General features: G+C 37.3%; 1 protein-coding gene, 1 long non-coding RNA gene and 1 other non-coding gene across 6 annotated transcripts in view; 1 reads left to right on the top strand and 2 right to left on the bottom strand.

The window, feature by feature from the left end:
* LOC107721513 (polycomb protein suz12-A-like) overlaps nucleotides 1-4,787 on the bottom strand; it is a 13,962-nt gene extending 9,175 nt beyond the window's left edge. For 2 of the 4 annotated variants that reach the window (XM_016529574.1, XM_016529575.1), the window contains exons 1-9: nucleotides 4,056-4,787; nucleotides 3,412-3,458; nucleotides 3,203-3,267; nucleotides 2,923-2,991; nucleotides 2,787-2,836; nucleotides 2,605-2,690; nucleotides 1,521-1,740; nucleotides 1,313-1,415; nucleotides 1,109-1,214 (exon numbers count right to left, since the gene is read on the bottom strand). In XM_016529574.1, coding sequence (XP_016385060.1) covers nucleotides 1,109-1,214; nucleotides 1,313-1,415; nucleotides 1,521-1,740; nucleotides 2,605-2,690; nucleotides 2,787-2,836; nucleotides 2,923-2,991; nucleotides 3,203-3,267; nucleotides 3,412-3,458; nucleotides 4,056-4,230 — 921 coding nt within the window. In that variant the 5' untranslated portion in view covers nucleotides 4,231-4,787. The remainder of the gene's footprint in view (nucleotides 1-1,108; nucleotides 1,215-1,312; nucleotides 1,416-1,520; nucleotides 1,741-2,604; nucleotides 2,691-2,786; nucleotides 2,837-2,922; nucleotides 2,992-3,202; nucleotides 3,268-3,411; nucleotides 3,459-4,055) is intronic. The other 2 variants (XM_016529572.1, XM_016529573.1) reach the window with 1 other exon arrangement.
* Nucleotides 4,788-6,007: 1,220 nt separating this feature from the next.
* On the top strand, nucleotides 6,008-6,079 carry trnat-cgu (transfer RNA threonine (anticodon CGU)). Its single transcript has one exon. It is a non-coding gene; the product is annotated as a tRNA-Thr (tRNA).
* Nucleotides 6,080-9,665: 3,586 nt separating this feature from the next.
* Nucleotides 9,666-23,090, bottom strand: LOC107721532 (uncharacterized). The gene is made up of 3 exons (XR_001637717.1): nucleotides 22,985-23,090; nucleotides 18,878-19,033; nucleotides 9,666-10,471 (listed from the first exon to the last, which is right to left on the bottom strand). It is a non-coding gene; the product is annotated as an uncharacterized LOC107721532 (long non-coding RNA).
* Nucleotides 23,091-23,251: the final 161 nt, after the last annotated feature.

Raw genomic sequence — 23,251 nt, 5'->3', positions numbered from 1 at the left:
AACGATTAACTACTCTAATAACAGCATTCATTTCAATCCGACATTCAAATTAAAATATTGAATAATATGCAGTGTTTCCCCCAGAACGTGCACTCTATTTGTGGCGGCATATATATGCAAATTCATTTTCTGCCAGCAGGAGGCGCTTGTAGAGTGCGAGAGATCAGGTTTCCCCGGTAAAGCTGTACACAAAGCAGAGCTCAGCTCACAAACTGCTCAGGCATTATAGACAAGCTGAAATGAAAATTACATCCATAATTTTCTGAAGACAGTCGTTTCCTTCAGAAATACAGTGATATAAAAACACCCGCACCGGTTTCGACTTTGACACGTGCAGTGTTCATGTTTATTCAATGAAGTCGGAATTGCCAGTCTGCTGTAAACAAAGCAGCTTTTATTACTTCTATTACAAGTCATTCAAGACTAATGGCCCTGACAGAGACATGGATCAAACCAGAGGACAATGCTACACCTGCAGCACTCTCCAATCATTTCTCTTTTTCCCACTCCCCCCGTCTGACTGGAAGAGGTGGAGGTACTGGTCTGCTTATCTCTAATGATTGGAAATTTAATCCTTTACCATCTCTGAGTATCAACAGCTCCTTTGAATCACATTCAGCCACTATTACCCACCCTCTTAAAATCAATTTTATAGTTGTTTATCGACCCCCAGGACCACTAGGTTACTTCGTGGAAGAATTAGACGTGCTGCTCTCAAACTTTCCTGAGGATGGCACTGCCCTAGTTATGCTTGGAGACTTCAACATCCACCTAGATAAACCTCAGGCTGCAGACTTCCACACTCTGCTTGCTTCTTTTGATCTCAAGCGAGTATTAACTACGGCTACTCACAAATCTTTTTCTTTGTGTATGTGTGTGTGAGTATAATTAATATATTAATATATATATATATATACACACACACACACACACCTTGCTACGTGGCGTGCGTTAGGCTAAACGAGACTTGTCATTTGCACTTATATATTGTTGCTCTTTTGTTAGTTTTGACTGCTTTTATTGTGCTCATTTGGAAGTCGCTTTGGATAAAAGCGTCTGCTAAATGACTAAATAAATAAATAAATAAAACACAAGGCCTGCAACTGACCTTCCCATCTAGTATGGTTTCCCACGTTGCCCTTTTCTTGCCTACAGGACTCTCCTCTATCTCCTGCATGGAGACTTCATACTCACCATCCAAAAGCTGGAGGCGTCTGTTGAAAGAACACAAAAATCACAGTCTTAAACCAGGCAAGCAAACAAAAAGCAACTGAACACTACAAGAACAAGCAATTTAACATAGAACATTTACCTATTTTTATCAAAAACTGTCATTTGCGCCACAAATATAGTTTCTCCATCATCCTGATTAGAGCAGTATCTCTTCTTCCTGTTAGACAGCTCTTCCATAACATCTGAGAAGAAAACAACTTCTTGGTAAAAAGGCCTCATCAAACTGCGAAACTCGCTTTGAGGTGCAAGACTATCATAAGCTATTTTAAAATTTCTGAAGCTCATACTGGTATCTCTGGTGGTCACGCCGTTGTGCTCTCTCCCCCCTGGACGAGACACTCGGAACAGAAGGGAGTAGGACTTCACCATGTGGCCGTTACTGGGTTCAAACTCTTGGCTGGGCACGACCAGTGTGGGGAAAGCTCCCAGCTTGGTCTGACTGCTGTCTGGGTTCAGAGGCACCTGCTTTTTACCTGTAGGCACTTGCTTTACTGGACAACTTACATCCTAGAAAAACACAAATGAAACATGAGTTCAAAGCACCTGTTAGCTTAGAAGCCATATATATATATATATATATATTGTAGTGTACTACTAAAAGTTGACTGATGTTTACAAATTGAAAATTTTTAGCCCTTAGGTAGTCACATTAGTGAAATTTCTGTAAATTTGGGGGCTAAAAAAGGTCCTTGTCTATTGTCTACAGCGCAGAGCTTCAAACCAAGCAGCTTCAGTGTGGTGAATGTGTGTGATCAACTTAAACCCACTGCAAAATCTATGTGGGGAAATCTCTCAGTTTGCATGGATTCCTATAGAAATGACTGGATTTTGCCCATGAAAATTTGTTGAACAGTATATGTGACTGCACCTTTTCTCTTCTGGGACCAAAAATCTTGACTGATAAATCTTGAAAATGCTGCACTATGCTGAATTAAGTCCAATCAAATGCTCTTAACACAGACATGTCAACACAAGACTCAAAACTGTGCTTGTCAAGCGATTTCATTGAGTTTTTAGTTGTGCAAGTTGGCAAGCATAAACACTAATTAAAAATTAACCTACAGTACAGACAGATATGGCCACGTATACTGTATCAAGACAAGGACAAGGTTTTTTGATTGCGGAAGCTTGTTTTGTGGGGGAAAAGGGTCAATGTAAGGCTGATGATACAGGGGGCAACTTTTTGAGCAATGTTGCTGTCAACGGGCAACCAGGTGAGACACAGGGCCACGACCAATCTAAAATATCCAGATAGAAATGTATCATCTCTTCTCAATGGGAACGTGCTCAAGCAAAATTGCTCAAAACGTTGCCCCATGTATCATCAGCCTGAGATATTTTCGCTATGAATTTTTATGACAAAGTTTTTACCTTTCTCTTCTTGTGGCAGACCTTGACAAGTAGCACTTCCACAGACACAGAGTTTTCTTCATTCTCTGAGTTCTGCAACGGCTTCTCTGATACATTGAACAACAAATCAGAATCACTAAGCGATCAGAGAACATTATTTGTGCACGCTAACAAGAGTGTACATAAACCTAATGTTAGCTTACCAGTTTTATGAAAGAATCCAGTAAAAGTGAGCTGCAGGTTTGACGCCATGCTGCAAGGCAAAACTGGAGTTAAAACTTCTGCAGTCATGTTCAGAAAATGAGCGAACGAAATAAATCTAGATCAAGAACATCTTACTTGTGAGATTCCTGATCCACTTTCGACTTCTCTGCTTTGAATAGCAGGTCATTCACGCTAAAGCATTTTCTGAAATAACAGATGCCAACAAACGTTCGATAAATCATTGAGATGTGAAACTCTCCTTCAATTTATCCAACTACAACTGAAGTACACCAGTCAGTTGCAGTGCATTTGTCAACATGCAAATTTTCTCACTATGAGGCCTGCACAAGGAAATGGAAGGTGTGGCTTTTTGACAAACAAAGAGATTAAGACAAGGTGCATGCAATCGTTTTACCTTTTTGAATTTGTTCTTGAGTTTCTGTGGGACATATATGTAAGAGATCTGTGCAGGAAGATTGGCTAAAAGAACAGAAAAAAAGAAAAGATCAACCAGTCAAGTCTATTGTTATGGCAGCCATGTACAGTTAGCTCACCAGGTTTCCACAAAAGTTCACGTCTAAGTGAGAATGGCATGTCATTCCGTCATGATTATGGTCTACTTACTGCTATAAGATTCCTTGTGCGAAGAAAACGGTATATTTGAGTTGGTTCTGTGAACAGAAATGCAGAGGTATCATGTACACCGATGTTGCCAGACTTGGACTCATGCCATGTAAATAACCAAAGAAACTACCACATTTTTTTCATGCCAGCATCTACAAAATTAACCCTATTTTTTTGTACAAATGTCACTCTTACACAAGAATCAAGGTGGCAGTTTGGCAAGTCTTAGCTAGTGTAGAGAAACTGCAAGTGAGGTTTTTCAAGGGTTCTGTGTTGTTCATGACTGTTGCCCATTGCTCTTTTATGACCGTAAGTCCCCAATGTCATTTTAAAATACATAAAAGCACCATAAAGCACGTGCCATCTCTTGATGCACGTGTCTAATTTTCATATAGGATGTGGCCTAGACAACTAATACGTGTCTAAATCCCTCTATTGTGAACAAACCACGACATAACGTCTTTTAACGTGAATTATCTGGCTTTTTAAAGCATTTAGCGAACTACTGGACACAATTTCCGGGCTAGTATTGTTGTTTAGCCCTCAAGCTAAGACCATGGGTGGTAAAGCAATCGGATAACGTTACTGTTAAGCAAGCGAAAAACAGCAATTTATTTATAAAGCTGGATTCACAAGCAACTTACTCTCGAAGGCTTGCAGGAAGAGTTCGTGGTCGGTTTGGACCTGCTCCATCTTGGGTCGCTTGACTGAAGTCATCACAACACCGGACGATACGTGCGCTCCTCCATTAGCCGCTTTGCTCGCGCCGCTGTTGGCATAAAAACCGTTTCCACCAGATCCGTGCTTTTGTGGAGCCATCCTAAAATAGCGTTGGCGGTCGAATGAGACGTTTGAGACGGAGCTCCAGTGGATTCAGCCGAGTCCTGGGCCCAGACAAAGGGAGAGCAGCCGAGACCGGTTCGCCCCCTCAACAAAGTAACAGTTAACATAAACGCGCCGGCACTTCAGTTTGTTTTACAGACCGGATGGAATTCGCGACAACACAAATTTAACGTGAAGTTACGTGAAGACGTAGAAAGAACGCAACGACGTCTCATCCGCGTGAAGAACCGAGCGCGTCGCGAACTCTTATCGGATCAGATGTAATGTGGATTCCACGCGATACTGAGAGTTTGACTACAACACACACAAAAACACCGCGGCAGAAAGTATGCGTGAAGATTAGCGGTCCGTTTACGAGAGTATCCCCGCTGTTTATTTATCAAGAATATACGAGTAAGCCCAGAAGCGTTGTGCCCTATGAGAAACAGCCTCAAGTCGAAAGTGCTGTGAATATTACCCGCCCTCCGTCTTGAATGTATTCCACACAGCTGATAAAACCTCGAGTTTAGACATTGCATTCAAGTTTGGTAGAGAGTGCGCCGAGAGCTTCCATTTCGCTTATTATATTTTCGCGGGACATTCGTTTTTTTGTTTTTTTAAATAGACACTGTGGCGAGAAAAAGCTCAGGGTGTGTGAAATAAATGCCGAGCCCCTAGCTGTATTACATATTTATCTGTAGACATATTATTTAAGTTGTTTTTGAAAAAGTTATCAGACGTTTTGTTTGCTGATTGTCATTATTTTAAATTAGACAAAATAAACTTAGTAGTTTGTTTAGGGCCTATCGTTATATTTATTTTTTTTAAATATTACCTAACTGTTTTTGTAATCATTTAGTTCACTTTAATAAACGTCCATTAATTCGTGACTGAATCAAACAAGTGGAACGATCATGCGTTGCTTTAGAAAACGATTTTGAAACGCTGTGCTTCTCATTACAGTTCACGACTTTCCTTTTTAGTCTGATCAAACGTTTAACTCAATTGTGTGGACTGACATAGACTATCTTTTGAAATTTGATAGTAAATGCCAAACCATTATCGAAACCAAACATATTATCATTATATTACATAATATAATTATATTTTCTTCCCCATAAAAAGTGTTAACTGTTACAGATGTTTATTTCACTGGAGACTCCCATCACTTGATTGTGTGGTAACAAGTTATGAAAACCAAGAATATGTAGGGAATCTACAACAAATATTTATTACATCATGTCCGTCTACCTTTGATGACTATTTAACGCGTAGTTCAAACAGACCGATGTATGTTTCGGGCTATTAGTGAAATACTATGGAGAGATAACAGTATTATTGGTGCCTCGTGCTCACGGTTATTATAAAATAATGGGAGACGCATACAATACATACAGAATACAGATTCAAAGACTCGGGAAATATTCTTGCTCGCTGGATCTGTACTTTAAAAAGTACCAGTGATGACACGCATTTTGCGAACGTTTACTGTGTCATGTGGGAGATGCATTTGTTGCACTTTTAATTTGATTTGTTGTGATTTGAATTGCTACACATCCGGGAAACCTCTAGGCTAACGTCTACCGGATGTGTCCAATTTAGGAATAAAAAGACTTGGCGCGTTTGATCGCTTCTATAATATGTTTAAAAAAAGAGGCATGGACTCACGGGAGAGATTTAATAAACGGAAAAATTATAAAACAATTGTTAAATCGAGATGTTCTTTCAGCCGACATTACACCAAATTACGTAATTTACCCCAAGTTGGGCATTGGGCGCGGTGGCCAAGTGGTAAGGCGTCGGTCTCGTAAACCGAAGAGCGCGGGTTCGAACCCCGTCCGTGCCTCGATCAATGGAAGAAGCATGATTTTGCAGAAAAGCTCTTTAAATAAACAAACAAACGAAAGCGCACACAAATACTGTTCTTTCTTGTAATGATTACACGAGCAGGTTTCATTTTATCAGGAGAAAGCAGAAAGCTTTTTGGCATCAGGGACCTAGCCAGAGCACAGACTTTAATCCAATTTAATATAACTATGGTATAACCTGAACACTGCAGTCTGTCTATACATGCACTCTGTGTAAGTTTGAAATGCCGGACTGAATACTCTGTATAATGTACAAACACTTGTGTTATTTTAGTAACATTTTTAGAAAACAACACACCCTCATGAATATCGGCAGACATTTTTGGAGTTAAGCAGCAGTTTTCCTCATCATAGCCCTGTATTCACAGATGGATCCAAAGCAGATAATCGAGTATCGGCAGCAGCAATAACTGGAGACCAATGTCGTGGTGTACGAATCTCAAGAAAGAGTTCTATCCTCAGCTGAAGCTCGTGCTCTGCTACTGTCTTTGGAAAATATAGAAAATGGACAAGAACAAAATCTTTTAATTTTCATGCAAAATCCTGCCTTCAAGCACTAGAAAATGTAAAGATTGATCATCCCATAATTATAAAGATTTTAGCCAAAGCAGGCTGTTTACACAAGAGAAACTTCAGTATTTTCTTCTGCTGGGTTCCAGGTCATATCTGTGATAAACTCTTATATAATATGCTATAATATAATATAATAAGCTATATGAAATAAATAGTGTAAGAAAAATATTTTTTTACTCATTTTAAATCTAGGTATGAAGTTGTTTTTACAAGGTGTCTTTTAGGTCATACAAGACTTACACATTGATATTTATTAAAAGATGAATAACCACCATCATGCCTTACTTGCCAAACAAAAATGACTGTAAAGCATATTTTATTAGATTGTAGGCCTACTGTTTTTAATGTAAATAGACAACGGTTTTATTCAGAGGTGTGTTTAACTGATTTATTTTAAAATGTGTCACCTGAACGTATTTTTGTGTAGATTTGAAATATCTTTTATAACTTTTTGTTAATTGTATACCTTGTGTAATTTATTCTCAGATACCCATGAAAATAGCCCTGATGCTGGCATTGGCGTTAAAAAGTGAATGAATGAATGAATGAAAAGTTTTGTTATTTTAGTATTGTTTTATTGAGGAGAGCAAAATATTTAATTGGGAAAGTTTAAATATAAATATAAGAATATAAGAATGTAAATCGGTGTGTATTACGCATGTATCCACAAGATGACGCTGGCGCACCAAATTAAATCATATCTAGGCTATACAACGGCCATTAGTGTGCAGCTAATAAGCCTTGCCAGTGAATATTCTACGACTCAACATTATAAAACCGTAAAGGTTCGAATCAAACAACACAACTGCTGTTTTTCTGTGGGACTTTAATGTTTGCCACATTAAAGAAATTAACTGGATGACTCATAAAACCGTAAAGGTTCGAATCAAACAACACAACTGCTGTTTTTCTGTGGGACTTTAATATGTTTGCCACATTAAAGAAATTAACTGGATGACTGCCGACAGCACGCAGACATTTCGCATTTAATAATAATAATAATTCATTACATTTATATAGCGCTTTTCTAGGCACTCAAAGCGCTTTACATTGTCAGGGGGTATCTCCTCATCCACCACCAGTGTGCAGCATCCACCTAGGTAAGACATAAATGCGCACCCCAGCAATAAACTTTCTAGCTGCTGTGCCCTAAACCAAAGACAAGTAGGTGAGTGTGACATTCATAAATGCATGTGCTACCTAGAATGCCATTTTGGGGAGGGCCTGCGTGAGGACTGCGCGAGAGATGAGCTCCGCGCGCTGCTGCTGCTGCGGCTGTCTCATGGCACGCGAGTGTGTGCAGAGTCCAGGTAAATCCTTTAAGACGGCGGCGGTAACAGTCATGACTACGCTCCCGACGAGTGAACTTGAATACACTTGGGCGCATCCGAGAAAACATAAACTCGCATATCTTCTCAGAAGAAATTTACACGCGGGCTTTAGCGAAGACTGACTGCATCTTTATTCCATTCCTGTGACAGCTATCGGAACCAGAATTGGACCGTAAGATCGACAAACTTTTCTACAATCAAAACAGTGGACGTAAATCAAATACAAGCTGGGTTGATACAGCTCTCAAACAATGGAAGTCAAGCAGAGGTAAATTAATCTATTGCTGCTAGTTGTTGATAAGAAAATACATCAATATGTGCTTCTACATTCCTGCTGAAGTATTTATTTAGATGTTTTTAGGGTAATCTTTGATTTACGTTATTTGGCTTGATGTTAATATGTTCTCTGTAGGAATGAAACAGGCCAAATAAAGTATATTAAAGTACAATTTAGTGAAATTGCGTAGTTTTAGGGTTATTCATTATAAAATAAACACAACAATGAATGTATAATAATAAATGTTGTATATTTGGGGTTAAAGACATTAATGTGTTAGAGGTTGGGTCTTTGCGGGCAAGGTGAGTAGTTAAATTTACTCTCAACTGGCCTACAAAGTCCCAGTTTCTGGCTCATGTAATCATCCTCACTTATTTCTGTCTGAATGGATATATTATAATACGCACATAAATGATAATAACAAATATTTAGCTGTTCTGTAGGTGGGAAACATTAGAATGAGAAGAAACTCAGTTTTGCTTGTAAGTTTTGCTTAGAAGTAATGGAATACTAATTGCAATACAGTATTTGACATAACTTAGTAAAATAATTATCCAAAGTAGTTTGCTCAAGGCGTTCCATCAAGGATTCTCTATGCAATATCCCACTGTTAGAAGTTTAGAACTTATTAAAGATCATATATTTTAAATTGCGGCTCGTTTCTGACCGAGCACATTGTTATCTATTTTAGTGTGATTTGTTGAACTTGCACACTTAGGCCTATCAAGCTGGAATTAGAATTTAGTATTTCCTATCATTTCACAAACATTTCTGTAGCTCAGGATGGTAATATTGAAAGGAACCTCACGCTGTGTAATGGCCATGTTTGTAGTGCATGTATAAACACAGAAATACCAATCCGAATAGGAAAGAATCCCGCTTCGAAATGCACTGAACTCATTCACCTCTCTCAGCTACCCACTTAAATCCCAAAGCAAACCCTTTTTTTTATAAGGGCAATTTATAAACCCCTGGCATGCACGCTTGAGGGGAGGAGGGAGGCTAAAATTCCCCTCACTCTCTTCTTAATTTAAACTTTTCACTTGTTGGACAGCTGACAAACAGGGTCTCGCTCGTTTCCAGCCGTCAGAAGCAAGGAAGCGATACAGCAGCCACATGTCTGCGCTTCCCCAGGTGAGGGAAAGGGTGTCTAGCTCTCACCAACACCCAGCCGCCGGATTGAAAGCCGGCTCCATGCTGTTGAAATGTGAGTCTAGGAAGAGGACCCATAGGTAGCAAGAAAAATGGCAGCAAGAAAAATGAGGGACTTTTAGGGGCAGCTGTGTTTTATTAACCCAGTCATAATGCCCCTAAAAATCCTTATTGCTCTTGCAATTTTCAGCGTCCCTGCGTGGACAGACATGACCGAGCAGGGCTTAATGCACATGCACGCTCTTAATATAACAGAACGCATACGGAGAATAAGAAAGCCTTATTGTGAAATGCTTTTCAGACTCTCCTTTTCAAATGCAGGTTCCTAATTTAGCTATTTAGATTTGTGGTCTTGTCAAAAGAATTGTCAAAAGATCTTGTGTAACTTAATGCGAAACACACTATATGTGATTTATGTTAATAAGCGGTTGAGTAAATACACGCTTTCCTTTCATTGATGCAATGTATGTTTGCTCTTTCAAACCAGCTCTTTTCAAAGACGTGACTTCATTCTGCTCTGAAACGGACTGTTTTTTGTCACGTCCACGAGTCAATGTCAGCCTTGTGAACACTGAATGAAGTTCCCCTGCTTGAGGTTATGTCTTTTCAGAGTTTGTCAGGAGACCTCTGAGACAAAGTTGTGTTGTCAAATATCAATATCAGTCCCAAAACTTTCTAGTACGTCGTCCGGTTCTTCTGGACATGATTGTATTACCCTGTAGGCGTTCTTAGCTTGAGCTTGGCCAGTCAGAGCAAAACCTGAGCCTGCTTCATGATCACAGCAGATTCTCTCCCTTATTATAATGTCACATGGAAATCACACAGTGAAACTCAATAAACGGTCTGTATCGTCCCGCATTTTGGTGAGGGGCAGGTAATAGCCTGCACAGAGGCTGAGAGAAAAAGTGACTCAGCTCGGAGAGGGTGCATAAGGCTGTAAGCCTGTGGAATCTCGAGCTGCTCTTTGAGATCAATTTGCACTTCGCTACTATCACAGCACGCTGGAAATGGTGCGTTTCCCTCCGGCCAGGACGTCCCTGTGCAAAAATAAGCCAAAGAGAAAGGCATGGCTATTAAAGACAATGAAAGATATTAAAGCAATATTTCAGACACTTTACATATTGAAATATATATTATATACTGTGTACAATATATATTAAATACTCTACTGTTCAAGAGTTTGGGCTCAATACTTTTTTTTTTTTTATTAAATGAATACTTTTTTTCAGCAAGGAAACAATAGCTTGATAAAAAGTGACGAAGACATTTATAATGTTACAGAAGATTTCTATTTAAAAATGTTGTTCTTTTGAACTTTCTATTTATCAAAGAATCTTAAAAACAATATTTCAGAAACATTAAGCAGCACAACTGTTTTTTTATCATTGATAATAATAACTGTTTCTTGAGCTGCACATGAGCATATTACAGTAAATTGTTTTCTGAAGGATCATGTGACACCAAAGACTGATGGCTGCTGAAAAATCAGCTTTGCCATCACAGGAATACATTTTAAAATATTCAAATAAAAAAAAAAAGTAATTATATTTCCCAATATTGTTGTTTTACTGTATATTTTATCAAATAAATACAGCCTTGGTGAGCATGAGAGACGTCTTTCAAAAACATCTATCAAAACATCTTCCCGACCACAAACTTTTGAATGACAGTATAACATTTTGCTCATTCAACTGACTGGCTTTATGTCTGTCAATTAATGTAAAATGTTAAGCAAATTAATTGCACAATATGCTGATTAATTACCTGCTTCCAATATTTGATGAGAAAGAAAAAACAATAGATAATTCAATAAATTTGCACAAGTAAAGCACTAAATGACATTACAAAAATTGGCTTTAAAGTCAGTATATTGTCTGTTCATATCACTACATAGCATAAGTTCACAGCAACTCATTTGTTTAATTGTTTGTTTATGTACACAGGCAGACTGTTATGCCGTGTCTCGCTCCATTAGCGCTGTGAGCAAAAGAAAAAGAAACAACTAATACAAAAACTAATTGGTATTTAAAAAGAAATTGTACAGCTCTAGAGGAAATCAAAGATCACAAACATTTGAATAACAGTGTGCAAACAGAACTGAGTTTTGACATTTTGGAGAAATACTGGGGAGGGTATCCCAGAATTTTAGGGCAGTGATGCTGAAGTTACTATACTGCCCATGGAGGACAATGGAAGCATTCTGGGCTGCAGAGTTCAGGACAAATGAGCTATTCAAACAGTTTAATGAGTAAGAGGTTAGAAGAGAGTTACAGTAATCTAGGTGCAAGGTCGTAAAAGTATGCTTAACAATTTCGGTAACTTTGAAGCATAAGTGAAGGACAAATAAAGGTTTGGTGATGCAGATGAGAAAACTTGATGAGGTGCTTAATATGGGATTTAAATCAAAATGACAAGTCAAAAATCACACCCAGGTTACATACATGTGAAGTCTTCACCTGAACATCACAGAGATGTAGTATTTCGGTTGTGTCATTGTTTAATTTGAAAGAAATGGAAGCCATCCACACGTTTGGATTAAAGCTGATGTGGTATCACACATTACCTTTGTGACTGTAGTATGTGATATTGATCAAGCTCACAGGAGTATGTCTTCATAGAAAGTGATGACATGCTTGTGGTTTTATAATGCACCCAAACCCAGATTTCACACACACATATATGAATCACACTCTCACTTTTTACAAACAAACGCACATAATGACGACGAGTGAAAACTTGTTGAGCGATCCCAAATGCTCATGAATAGCGTGTGTGTGTGATTCAGCAGCTGTGTGTTGTTGAGGAGTGAAGAGTCAGTGGTCTGTGACTGGGTGGAGAAGAGTACTACAACAGATCTGGTGACTCAGCACAGACACACCTCCTAAGCCACACTGACTCACAGTCACAATGAGCAATTTGTTTATCTGGAAACCGTTAGATATTAATGCTTTACAGTTTGTTCACATCCGTTCATGGCCAGATTTATTGCATTAGTTTAGTTCTATCATGACAACTTTTAGCATGGTAATGAATATGACAATGTTAATGTATTTGGTCTCGGCGGAATAGATCTCCTATGCTGCTGCTGTTAGTTATTGCTGTTGTTGTAGATTATTGCTGCTGCAGCAAAGCAAGTACAGGAACTTGCTATTGCCAATACAAAAGCCGATAGTTTTGGTCTTTGGTCATGTCTTATGTCGCCTAGAGCACCGAGTGAGCCAGGACTGCAAAAATAGGTTCATGACGATCCTGACTTAAAATGAAGCCAGTATTTTAACAGAACACAGAACTTCAGCCTCTCAGTTGTTCAAAGTGTTGTTTCTGGTGCCTGCTACAGACATAAAATGATGTTTTCTTCTCCGCAGCAGGAAGAGGCCTCAGGCCTGTAGGCACCATCCAGCTCCAACTGAGTAAACTACATAAAAGCTCTAACCACAATCAAAGTACTTCTTTTCAATTTTGCATTTACATACTGTAGTAGTTTCACCCGGGTGTAACTGTCAAATTGTTGGCTCTATATATATTTATATAGTGTGCTCATGTGTGCGGCTGTATACATACATATTCCTAGAAGCATTATTAATGCTAAGCAAACGTAACCAAGATACACAGTCTCTACTAAGCCTCTGCTGGATGGAATAAGGACAGGGAATGCCAGAATAAATCATACACCTCGTGATTAAAATGATTCGCAAACATGCCCTGTGGTCTGTTAGACCTCTGCCAAAACTTTATGCGAACAGTGAAAGATTTGCCAGGAGAAACGAAAGATCCTATCAAATATAAGAAACAAGATGAGTAGAGGTGAAGAAATCTGCTTTTGTTAAAGTGAAAAATGAGAGAGGCAACAGTGCTGAGATAGAAAAAGAGAAAGCAGCAGTAGAAAGATATCACAGAAAATGAAGTGATGTGCAGGAACAGACATTATATATACGATATATAGTCCTATAGTGAACACGATACAAATGACACGTTCAGACGTACCCAGCCAGCGGTCTTCAGCCTTGTGGTGTGCTCTACCACCAAATTTATTTTTAGTTTGAGGCAAACAATTTTCTCTGCATGTCTGTCAGGGGAAAAAAATAGACTTTTAAAGAAACAGACAAAACATCTTTTATTCAAATTACATTTGCTTTATGTGGACACAGTCTGTAAATCTGGCATGAATATGTCCTGTGATACCTGGACTCTACTTTCAAGTTTTTTTCTGTTTGGCAAGCAAATAGAGAAGCTTTCCAAAGAGTGTCTGGCCGATCAAACATATAGACGACGGGTCAGATAAAAACGTCAAGATGAAATCAAATCAGTTTAGGAAGTTTTGAAAATGATTGTGGCATAGAGTGCAGTTGAATTTATGCACAAATTGGACTTCTTGTTTATAAACGGGAAACTGATGAATTTATGCAATATGAGCAGTCATAAGCAGAGTAAGAACCGACTGTGTGGTAAAGTCTGTCTATTGCCAATTCAAATGGGCAGCCAAAAGCCTTTTAATATCCCAGACAGGACTGGCAAAATATAAATTCCTTTTGTCAATTTTATAAGACAGATTCTTTTCTTAAAAGATGTAATTTCAGTCATTTTATATACCAATAATTTAACTTACATTACATGTAATTAACATAATTGTACATTACCATAATTTCATACATGTATATTAACAATTTCTATATACATGTATATTAGGGAAAACCACTATTCAAATAAAATGGAAAATTATACAGGTTATTAAAAATTATTAAAATGAAAAGTTGGCTTGACAAAAAAAGCCTGCCCTTGAATACCTGTATAGTTTTGTAATCGATCTATGAGTATGTCATGATCTATAGTGTCGAACGCAGCACTAAGATCAAGTAAAACTAGCAATGAGATACAGCCTTGGTCTGACGCAAGAAGCAAGTCATTTGTAATTTTAACAAATAAACTTGATAGTTTATATACAACCCTAAAAGAGGTCAGTAAGAAAGAAGATACCTGCATGTAAAAAATTCAGAGAGTCAGCAAGCCATAGGTTTCCTGTGAAATAGTGATTAAAAGATTTATGAAAGTTAATGCCTGTAAGTCAAATATCTTGGTCCTTTTTTGACCACAACAGTGCCATAGTTCAAGATAAAGCACTTTTTAATGCCACTTTGCTAAATTCTCTGCAAGTAAATGTTAATTATAATTACATAAAAAGGAGGGGCATAATTTCAGCTGCTTTTCTGGTGTCATCCCAAAATAAATGCTAAATGGTACAACAATTTGTAATAAATGTTTTTGCTTGCTGATATCCCTTGGATTTGCTGAGACAGTTGCATGCATATATTTTTTTTTCAGAATCAGCTAATTTTAACAGACAGGTGCATTACATTTATTTAATCTGAGGCAGATGTTTTATTATCAAACTCTATGATGAGACTAAGAATGTTGTTCTGTCTGCTGAGAAGTGTCTGTTTGGGTTTGAACTTTTACTTCTTTGCATTATTTTATTGTATGTGTTTTAATTTGTGTTAAACAAAAACTGAAAATATATATTTATATTTAACAAAAATGTTTACTCCATTGCAATGAATGATGCTTGCACTAAATGCCAAACAATGTGCATTTTCACAGCTTGAATCAGTGCCAGAAAGGTTTAACTTGCTAAGACATTTTAAAAATACAGGGATCACTATGTTTATCATGTCCACAATGCTTGAACCAAGTATAAATCAAGTTTTCTTGCCAAAACCATGCTCTTCCACATTTGGCACAGAATTACTGTTCCATGTAGTTCACCCAGCATTTCAGTGTACACAACTGACAGCTTAAAAACAAGAGGAGCAAAATAAAGGGGCCGTTTACCCTTCCTTAACATCATATTTAATGAACCTATTCTCGTTGTAAACAGTATTTTTTTCTAAAAATATAAATATAAAATGCCTCTTGAGCATGTACAGCAAGAGCTCTTAGTTAGTCCATTTGTATGCATTTGTGAGCCACGGGCCACAAGAAATTGGAGTGTTTACTTACGGTGACTACTTACTGAGTATTATCATGAACATAATGAGCTAGACTGTTTTAAAAGCCTTTGAAACAACGTTACTCAGAAAACAGGATACAGGTTTAACTCATTCGAAATACTTCTGCTTAATGTCACACTGTCAGATATGCAAAAGAAATCTATCGTATCTCTTGCTCTGGCTACTGTGTATAGACCACCAGGGCCGTATACAGATTGCCTAAAAGAATTTGCAGATTTACACCTGAGAAGAGATGATGCCAACCCTGAAACAACATACAGAACTACCACATTTTGCTATAAGTTTGATTGCATCATATAATAATTGCTGTTAATAGTGTTCATCGTCTGTTTTATTACGTCTTAAATTGAATTTTCCGTACATTTCTGCCATATGTACATTGGCTGACAGTCACCACTGATAAGCTACCACTAAATATTGTAGAAACTTAATTTTCTGTAAAGTTGCTTTGCAATGATTTGTATCGTAAAAAGCGCTATACAAATAAACTTGAATTGAATTGAATTTAATTAAATTTTGGTTCACAAAAGCATTAATTTTGCGATCACTGTGTATATTAGCATGCCACAAACGTGTTTTATTTACACATCTGTAGTAAATAACATTTTCAAACTTTAGATAGTTTATATAAACAAAGACCAAACAAAATAATGATAATGCTACACTTAACTTCAGCATGACCTCAATAATAAACATTTTAAAAGAACAAATAATGTAATTTATGGCATTTGATTAAAAAAAACATGTGAATATTAGTTATCAATCCTAAAGTTAAAAACAATGGGTTCTTGCTCCACCAGAGCTGTCTAGTGAAAGTGTTGATTAATTTTTGGCAAATGTGGTCGTAGACTGTAACCAATTATCAAACTGAAAGGCAGGATTCAACCTTAAATAACCCTAAGAAACAAAACACACTTTTGCTTGCACAGGCTGGATTAGTGAATTAACCACTGCCTTGACCCACTTGTGCTGAATGCTCTTTGAATGAGTACATCAGGGGAGTTGACATCTTTGTAACTTGCAGGAAGATAAAGAGGGGCATCAGTGCCCAAATTTAGCCCATTGTGGGCCAGGCCAGCTAGACTGGTAGAAATTGATGATGCTAAATGAGAGTTCCAGACTGCACAGCACATCTACAGCACACAGGTGCAGAGAAAGGACAACTGCCTTTTTATTGTGTACAACTTTATGACCTCTCAAATATACAGTGGGTACGGAAAGTATTCAGACCCCCTTAAATTTTTCACTCTTTGTTATATTGCAGCCATTTGCTAAAATCATTTAAGTTAATTTTTTTTCCTCATTAATGTACACACAGCACCCCATATTGACAGAAAAACACAGAATTGTTGACATCTTTGCAGATTTATTAAAAAAGAAAAACTGAAAAATGCTCAGTATTTAGTAGAAGCACCCATTTGATCTAATACAGCCATGAGTCTTTTTGGGAAAGATGCAACAAGTCTTTCACACCTGGATTTGGGGATCCTCCGCCATTCCTCCTTGCAGATCCTCTCCAGTTCTATCAGGTTGGATGGTAAACGTTGGTGGACAGCCATTTTTAGAGGAAAAAAAATTAACTTAAATGATTTTAGCAAATGGCTGCAATATAACAAAGAGTGAAAAATTTAAGGGGGTCTGAATACTTTCCGTACCCACTGTATATATATACAGTATATATATATATATATATATATATGTCTGTGTGTGTCTGTGTCAATACCATATATACCTCTCAAATAAATATGTCATTTATTAACTTTTTTTTTCAGAAGTCATTACTCCAGTCTTCAGTGTCACATGATCCTTCAGAAATCATTCTAATATGCTGATTTGCTGCTCAAGAAACATTTTATATTATCAATTGTGGAAACTTTAATACATTTTTTGAGGATTCTTTGATGACTAGAAAGTTCAAAAGAACGTTTCTTTGAAATAGAAACTTTTGTAACATTATGAATGTCTTTACTGTCACATTTGATCAATAATGTGTCTTTGTCAAATAAAAGCGGTCACTTTATTTTAAAGGTCCAATTCTCGCTATTAACAAACCATTAACTATGACATTTTCCTCAATAAACTCTTAATTAGCTTCTTATTAATAGTTTAGGTATCATCAGGTAGGATTAGAGATGTAGAATGTGGTCATGCAGAATATGTGCTTTATAATTACTAATAAACAGTTAATATGTTAATAATAGGCATGCTAATAAGCAACTAGTTAATAATGAGAATTGGTCCCTATACTAAAGTGTTACCTTATTTTTATTAAATGTTGCACATATTAGTCTTTAAATGTATATCCTTATATCTCCTTTAGTGAAGATGTTTTCAGCCTTGGGTCCCAAGAAGATAGTCCAGGACATCAGTGGACAAAACATACAGAGACACAGACTATTACTTACTACTTTCTAACTATTAACTCAGTTGTACCTAATTATCTTCTACACATTATTTAATGCAGTAATGTTAGTTAATGTTCTTAATGAAAGATATTTAAAAGTCCTAACATTTTCACCTAAAAATGAAAATTCTGTCATCATTTACTCAGCTTCATGTCCTTCCAACCCTGTATGATTTTCTGTCTTCTTCAGATCACAAAAGAACATATTTTGGAGAATGTTTGAACTCCTTTGATCCATATAATTAAAGTAATTGAGGTCCAAAACAACACTGGACCCCACTTACATTCATTGTACAGAAAAAAAAATCATGCTCCACAGAAGTAAGTCATATAGGTTTAAAACGACATGAGGGAGAGCAAATGATGACAGAATTTTTTTTTTTCGGGCTGAACTATCCCTTTAATAGAGACAGGATGTTTTTGATGAAGAGGGTGGCTTAATATAGCCAGGTATTCTCAGCATCTCTCACCCCTCTCCAACAGCCCAGCGATTTGACCCACAGGATTAACAAGTCAGTGTTTATGACAGAGGCCACGGAGGAGACCCACACACACATTATCCTGAGCCCGATGCTTGTGTGAAACTCAACCCATGACTCTCTAATGGAAGTTAACATCAGCATTCTAAGTGGACATGTGCTGTCAGATGCCAAAATTGTGATGACCTTAATTAGCACTTAGTTAATTTGCAATTTTAAGACCGGGTCTGTTTTGTAATAGATGCGAAATAAAGCCTAATGAATACATCAGCTGTTATGCAGTCAGTTTACTTCTATTTAAAGTTCCTTAGCAGAGTAATTTTCTAAATATGTGACGGACGCACTGCTACGGTGTGAGTTTCCAGACGCTAATATAAGACACAGATGAGCGGCTGCTTCTGCCAGGGCAAGACAACACATAGAAATGCACAAATGGCTTGATAAAGGGCCGGGTACATTCTTCTGCCATGCCCTGCACCCACAACCACGTCGTTTTCTGACAATCCATCACCGACGTGCGAGCCAAGGGCTAAATGAAAACCAAATGTGCCATACCGGCAGAAAGCTGAGCCAGCTAACACATGGGTGTCAGTTTGCTCATGTCGTGTAGGAGCATTTTATGAGGTGATGTTAATGGGATACAGAAAGAAGGTCCGTCTTCTGCACACTTCATCTCGGGGTATGTCATCCTTCAGGCCTCCTGAACCTGTGCTGGGGTAAGAAACAGGAAAACCAGATAGATTATCCAGACCAGATACAAGTTGTTCACACACACACTGAGACACAGAATGCACTTTAAAGGTCACGCATCCTGTGGATTCATGTACTGGATCATATAAAACACATACCAAATGTTAATTTCCACTCAGAAATGGTTCCTATTGCTCTCTCGCTTGTGTGTCAGTAACGTTAAAGATAATAGAAGTATTTCTGGCATTCATTTTAACTCCAGCCCTCACACCCACAAGAGGACAACAAGTCACATGCTTTCTCATTTCCACCAGAAGCAACAAGTCAAACAGTCAGGATATAGACTTTCAGTATAAACTCACACTGGATTTGAATCAGTCTCATAAATTTCAATAAAAGTGAATCTTTGACGCTGCATCTTTCATTCGGTCTTCTTTTTTACAGATGGAACTGGCTCAGTGACTGTAATCACCGTGTTCTTCATAAATCGTCAAGATGACAGTTCATTTTATCGTATGCCAATTGTATATCATGATGAATTTGTAAGAGACATCATTTTAATCCACAGAACCATATTTCAAATGTGAGACTGTCCAGAAACACATGCTTTGATCCATGGCATGAGTTTTTAAACCTTTTGATGTCAAAGACCCCCCAAGCATGATACCACAGTGAGAGACTCTCTTCCAAGCTATACAGTACAAAAAGTTCAAAGTGTGGAGTCAGTAAATGTTTCTTGAGCAGCAAATCAGCATATTAGAATGATTTCTGAAGGATCATGTGACACTGAAGACTGGAGTAATGATGCTGAAAATTCAGCTTTGTATCACAGGAATAAATTACATTTCATAATATATATTTAAAAACAAAACAGTTATTTTAAATAGTAATAGTTTTAATGTTAAGTTACTGTTTTACATGATTTTCAATTAAACAAATATAGACTTGGTGAGCAAAAGAGATTTCTTTAAAAAAAAAAAAAAATCTTACCGACCCCAAACTTTTGCATCTGTTGTCATGTATACAGACCCATTAGTACGGTGTAAAAATCACTGCATTTCAAGCTAAAAAAATGTAAATAATATCTGGTTAATATTTACTTAAGAGGGGTTTTATTTGTCCACTATTAGAATAATGCAAGATCTTACAAACAAGGGTTGTCAATAGGGTTGTCTGAATGAAACAGTATAATGTCAACAATGAAATTGATCTTTTATTTTTTTTTATGTGCACACTCCGATTCCCCGATGCCATTTTGAAAACTTCAGAACTATAAGATTAATTTTGTGGTAAAACAACAGTCAGGTTCTCAATCAAATTCTACGCAAATTTTGCACATAAAAAATCGTATATACTACCTAAGGTGCATAAATTTGATTTGGAAAGATGCAGCACATAAACTACAATGGAATGCATTTACCAAATAACTTCCTAGATGTGCATCTAAAAAGTTATGTAACTTTGCCTTAACAAGGCATGTGGCAGTAATATCAATGTATAGCATCTCACATGTTGCTCTAGTCATTCTGAAATACTTGAGCCAAAGCCTGTAAAAATGATCACATTGCATGGGAACACTTCAAATGATCGCAAATTATGTTTGCAATATTTTAGCAATTTGGAATAACTATAAACATAGTGTTTGGTGAACAGTAGGCCAAGTGCTGGAGGCGCTTTGTCAGTCACTAAGCCACAGGGAGACGAGGGGAAAGCGCAGGGGAGGTGGATCAGCGGCCCTGCATTACTCACGGGAACACAGAGAGGCTCTGCTGTACTTTTCAACTCTGTTCTCCAATCAGGGAGGAGAAATGGGCCCAGTCTGAACCAACAGCTGACAAACACATATACACAATAACACACAGATGCAAAGAGACTTATTGCTTTAACACAAACACAGACACACGTGCACACCAGCCATATAACATCATCAATACCTCTGTTTCACAGGCGTAGCACTCAAAAAAGACAGTATTAAATGATCAGAATGAGAGAAAAAAAACAAGCAGTTGCGTTTAGACTTCTAGCACCGGGACCTTATCAGCATTGAATATCCATGCTTGAAATCCAGGCGTTTTCCTTTAGACCGTTTCCTGTCTTTTGTGCAGCACTTGTCTGCATTAGGCCCGAGAGGAGCATTTCTGCAGGCCACCATGCATTAATGAAGCCATCTTGGCCCTGCTTTAAAGAGAGACCATTAATACACTGTTAAGACTATACATTCCGGGGATGATTTAAGGAGGACCGCGAGACTGCGCTCTGGAGGAAAGGTTTTTATGGATGGAGGAGTCATATAGGGAGAGGGCCAGGTCTCTCCAAAAACATTTCAAACAGAGAGGAACAGGCATCTGGGTAAGCAGTACAAAGGCCACGAGGAGTATAATGACGCCAGTGAAACGGCTGAAAAACTGCTTCTCTCCAAGGTGAATGTGAAACATGGTCCCAAGCGAGGTTGAAAAGTCTGTGACCTCTAGTGGAAATTCTAATTACAAATTATATTACTGTATCAGCACAACAATTTGAGTAAAAGTTCAAAAATGAACATGAATTTCTAAATGTCTAAGTTAACTGGTTTGTCCTCTTTTGCTTTAAACTAAAGTCACAATGAAACAGAAGTCTCAGCAGATTTTTTCCTCTGGGACATGGAATGGACCAAATGGAATGGACTATTGAGAAAAAAATGTAGGGCAGGGACTTGTTTCTGTCAATCGGTTGTTGATTGGTGGGAGGCAGATCAGCTGAATGTTAGCTTGCAGTCAATTGTAAGAAAAGGGCGGGGTTTAAGTCCAGATCAATTACATTTTGATTAAAATTTACAAGGTCAAATAAGAAAAAAAATAACCATTGACAATAATATCAAAAACATGCATTTAGAAAACAGAAGAATTTTCATTTCATTCCAACTTTAATGACAGCAGAACTTGAAGCTGCATGAACTCCACAAGTTTGTGTAAAACCTGATGATCATGTTTTCCAACAAGATCCAAAGAGCTTGAGCTTCAGTGGGAAAACACCTGCCCATCTAATCTGCTTCAGAATGAATCTAGATCTCAATACTGAATTAAATACTATCTTAAATATTTCTTATTTACGTCATAACATTTCATGATTAAATTGTAATTGTTTTTTCAAAATACTAAACTTTTCATTTATTTTCAGGTTTAAGTTACATTTTAAATCCCCCGATTTTCAAGACATTGGGACAATGCTATTTTAGTACTAGTTACAAGTAGTTATTTATTTTCTATTATAACATTTATTACTAGTTTGAAGTAACTTTTTTTCTTTTTTTATTCATTCATTTTTATTTTAGTTTAAGTTTTAGTAATTCTGTTGTGTGCTTCTGTTATTTATTTTTTCAGGGGTTTTATTTAAATTCGTTTTCATTCATTTTATTTCAGTTTTTCATTTTAGTGATTTTTACCTTCTTTTTTTTTTTACTTTTAACATTTTAACTAAAGTTTATTTTACTTTAGTTATTTGCCAAGGCAGCATTTCTATTTTTTAATTTAAGGTTAATTTCTAATTTTAAGTGTAAGTTTTACGTTTTTAATCTAATGTATGTTTTTTTTTTCAGCATCATTTTAAACAACAAAAACTATTTTAATAGTTTTAGTTAATAATAACAACACTGCGTTTGTACCCTTTTGTACACACTAAAGGACATGCTGATGCTGTCCTAATGGTGAGACGTGCACAAGCATGAGAGAGAACGCAACACACCCTCACACTCAGTTTCACCCTTTTAGAGGGGATTACGAAGTATATTCTAATTATTTACATCCTCATCTAGTGTGTATTATAGAGACGGAGAACAGGCTGATTTATAGAGACATGATGCTTTGAGAGGTCAGGCCTGAGGCACGGAGCTCCGGTATAAATCGAAGCGCTATCAGCAACAAAAGACAAAAACTAATCATGCTTCCATATGTGACAGAGATAAATCACAACTCTAATATATCGAGTTAAACTTACAGGAAGTTCTCGTGAAGGCAAGCGAGTCTGTTGACTGCCAAGACGTCGACTCCCACACCTCTCACATAAAACGTGACATTGCTTTTAACAAATAAATAAACAAGAAGGTAATATTAAGTAACTCACATTTTAGACACGATATTAGCAGTTACTATTTCTGTAATTGTATTATTGTGTGAAAATAGTTCCAAACGAAGTCAACAGCAGAAAAAACGTGGTCGAAGCGAATCGTCTCGAAGCAACGCTCAGCGATACTTGCGTAACAGA

Source organism: Sinocyclocheilus rhinocerous, unplaced genomic scaffold (assembly GCF_001515625.1).
Source record: "Sinocyclocheilus rhinocerous isolate Xijiao unplaced genomic scaffold, SAMN03320098_v1.1 scaffold481, whole genome shotgun sequence".
Classification (NCBI taxonomy): domain Eukaryota; kingdom Metazoa; phylum Chordata; class Actinopteri; order Cypriniformes; family Cyprinidae; genus Sinocyclocheilus; species Sinocyclocheilus rhinocerous.
The sequence above is the reverse complement of the archived record's forward strand: the minus strand, read 5'-3'. Positions and strand labels throughout refer to the sequence as shown.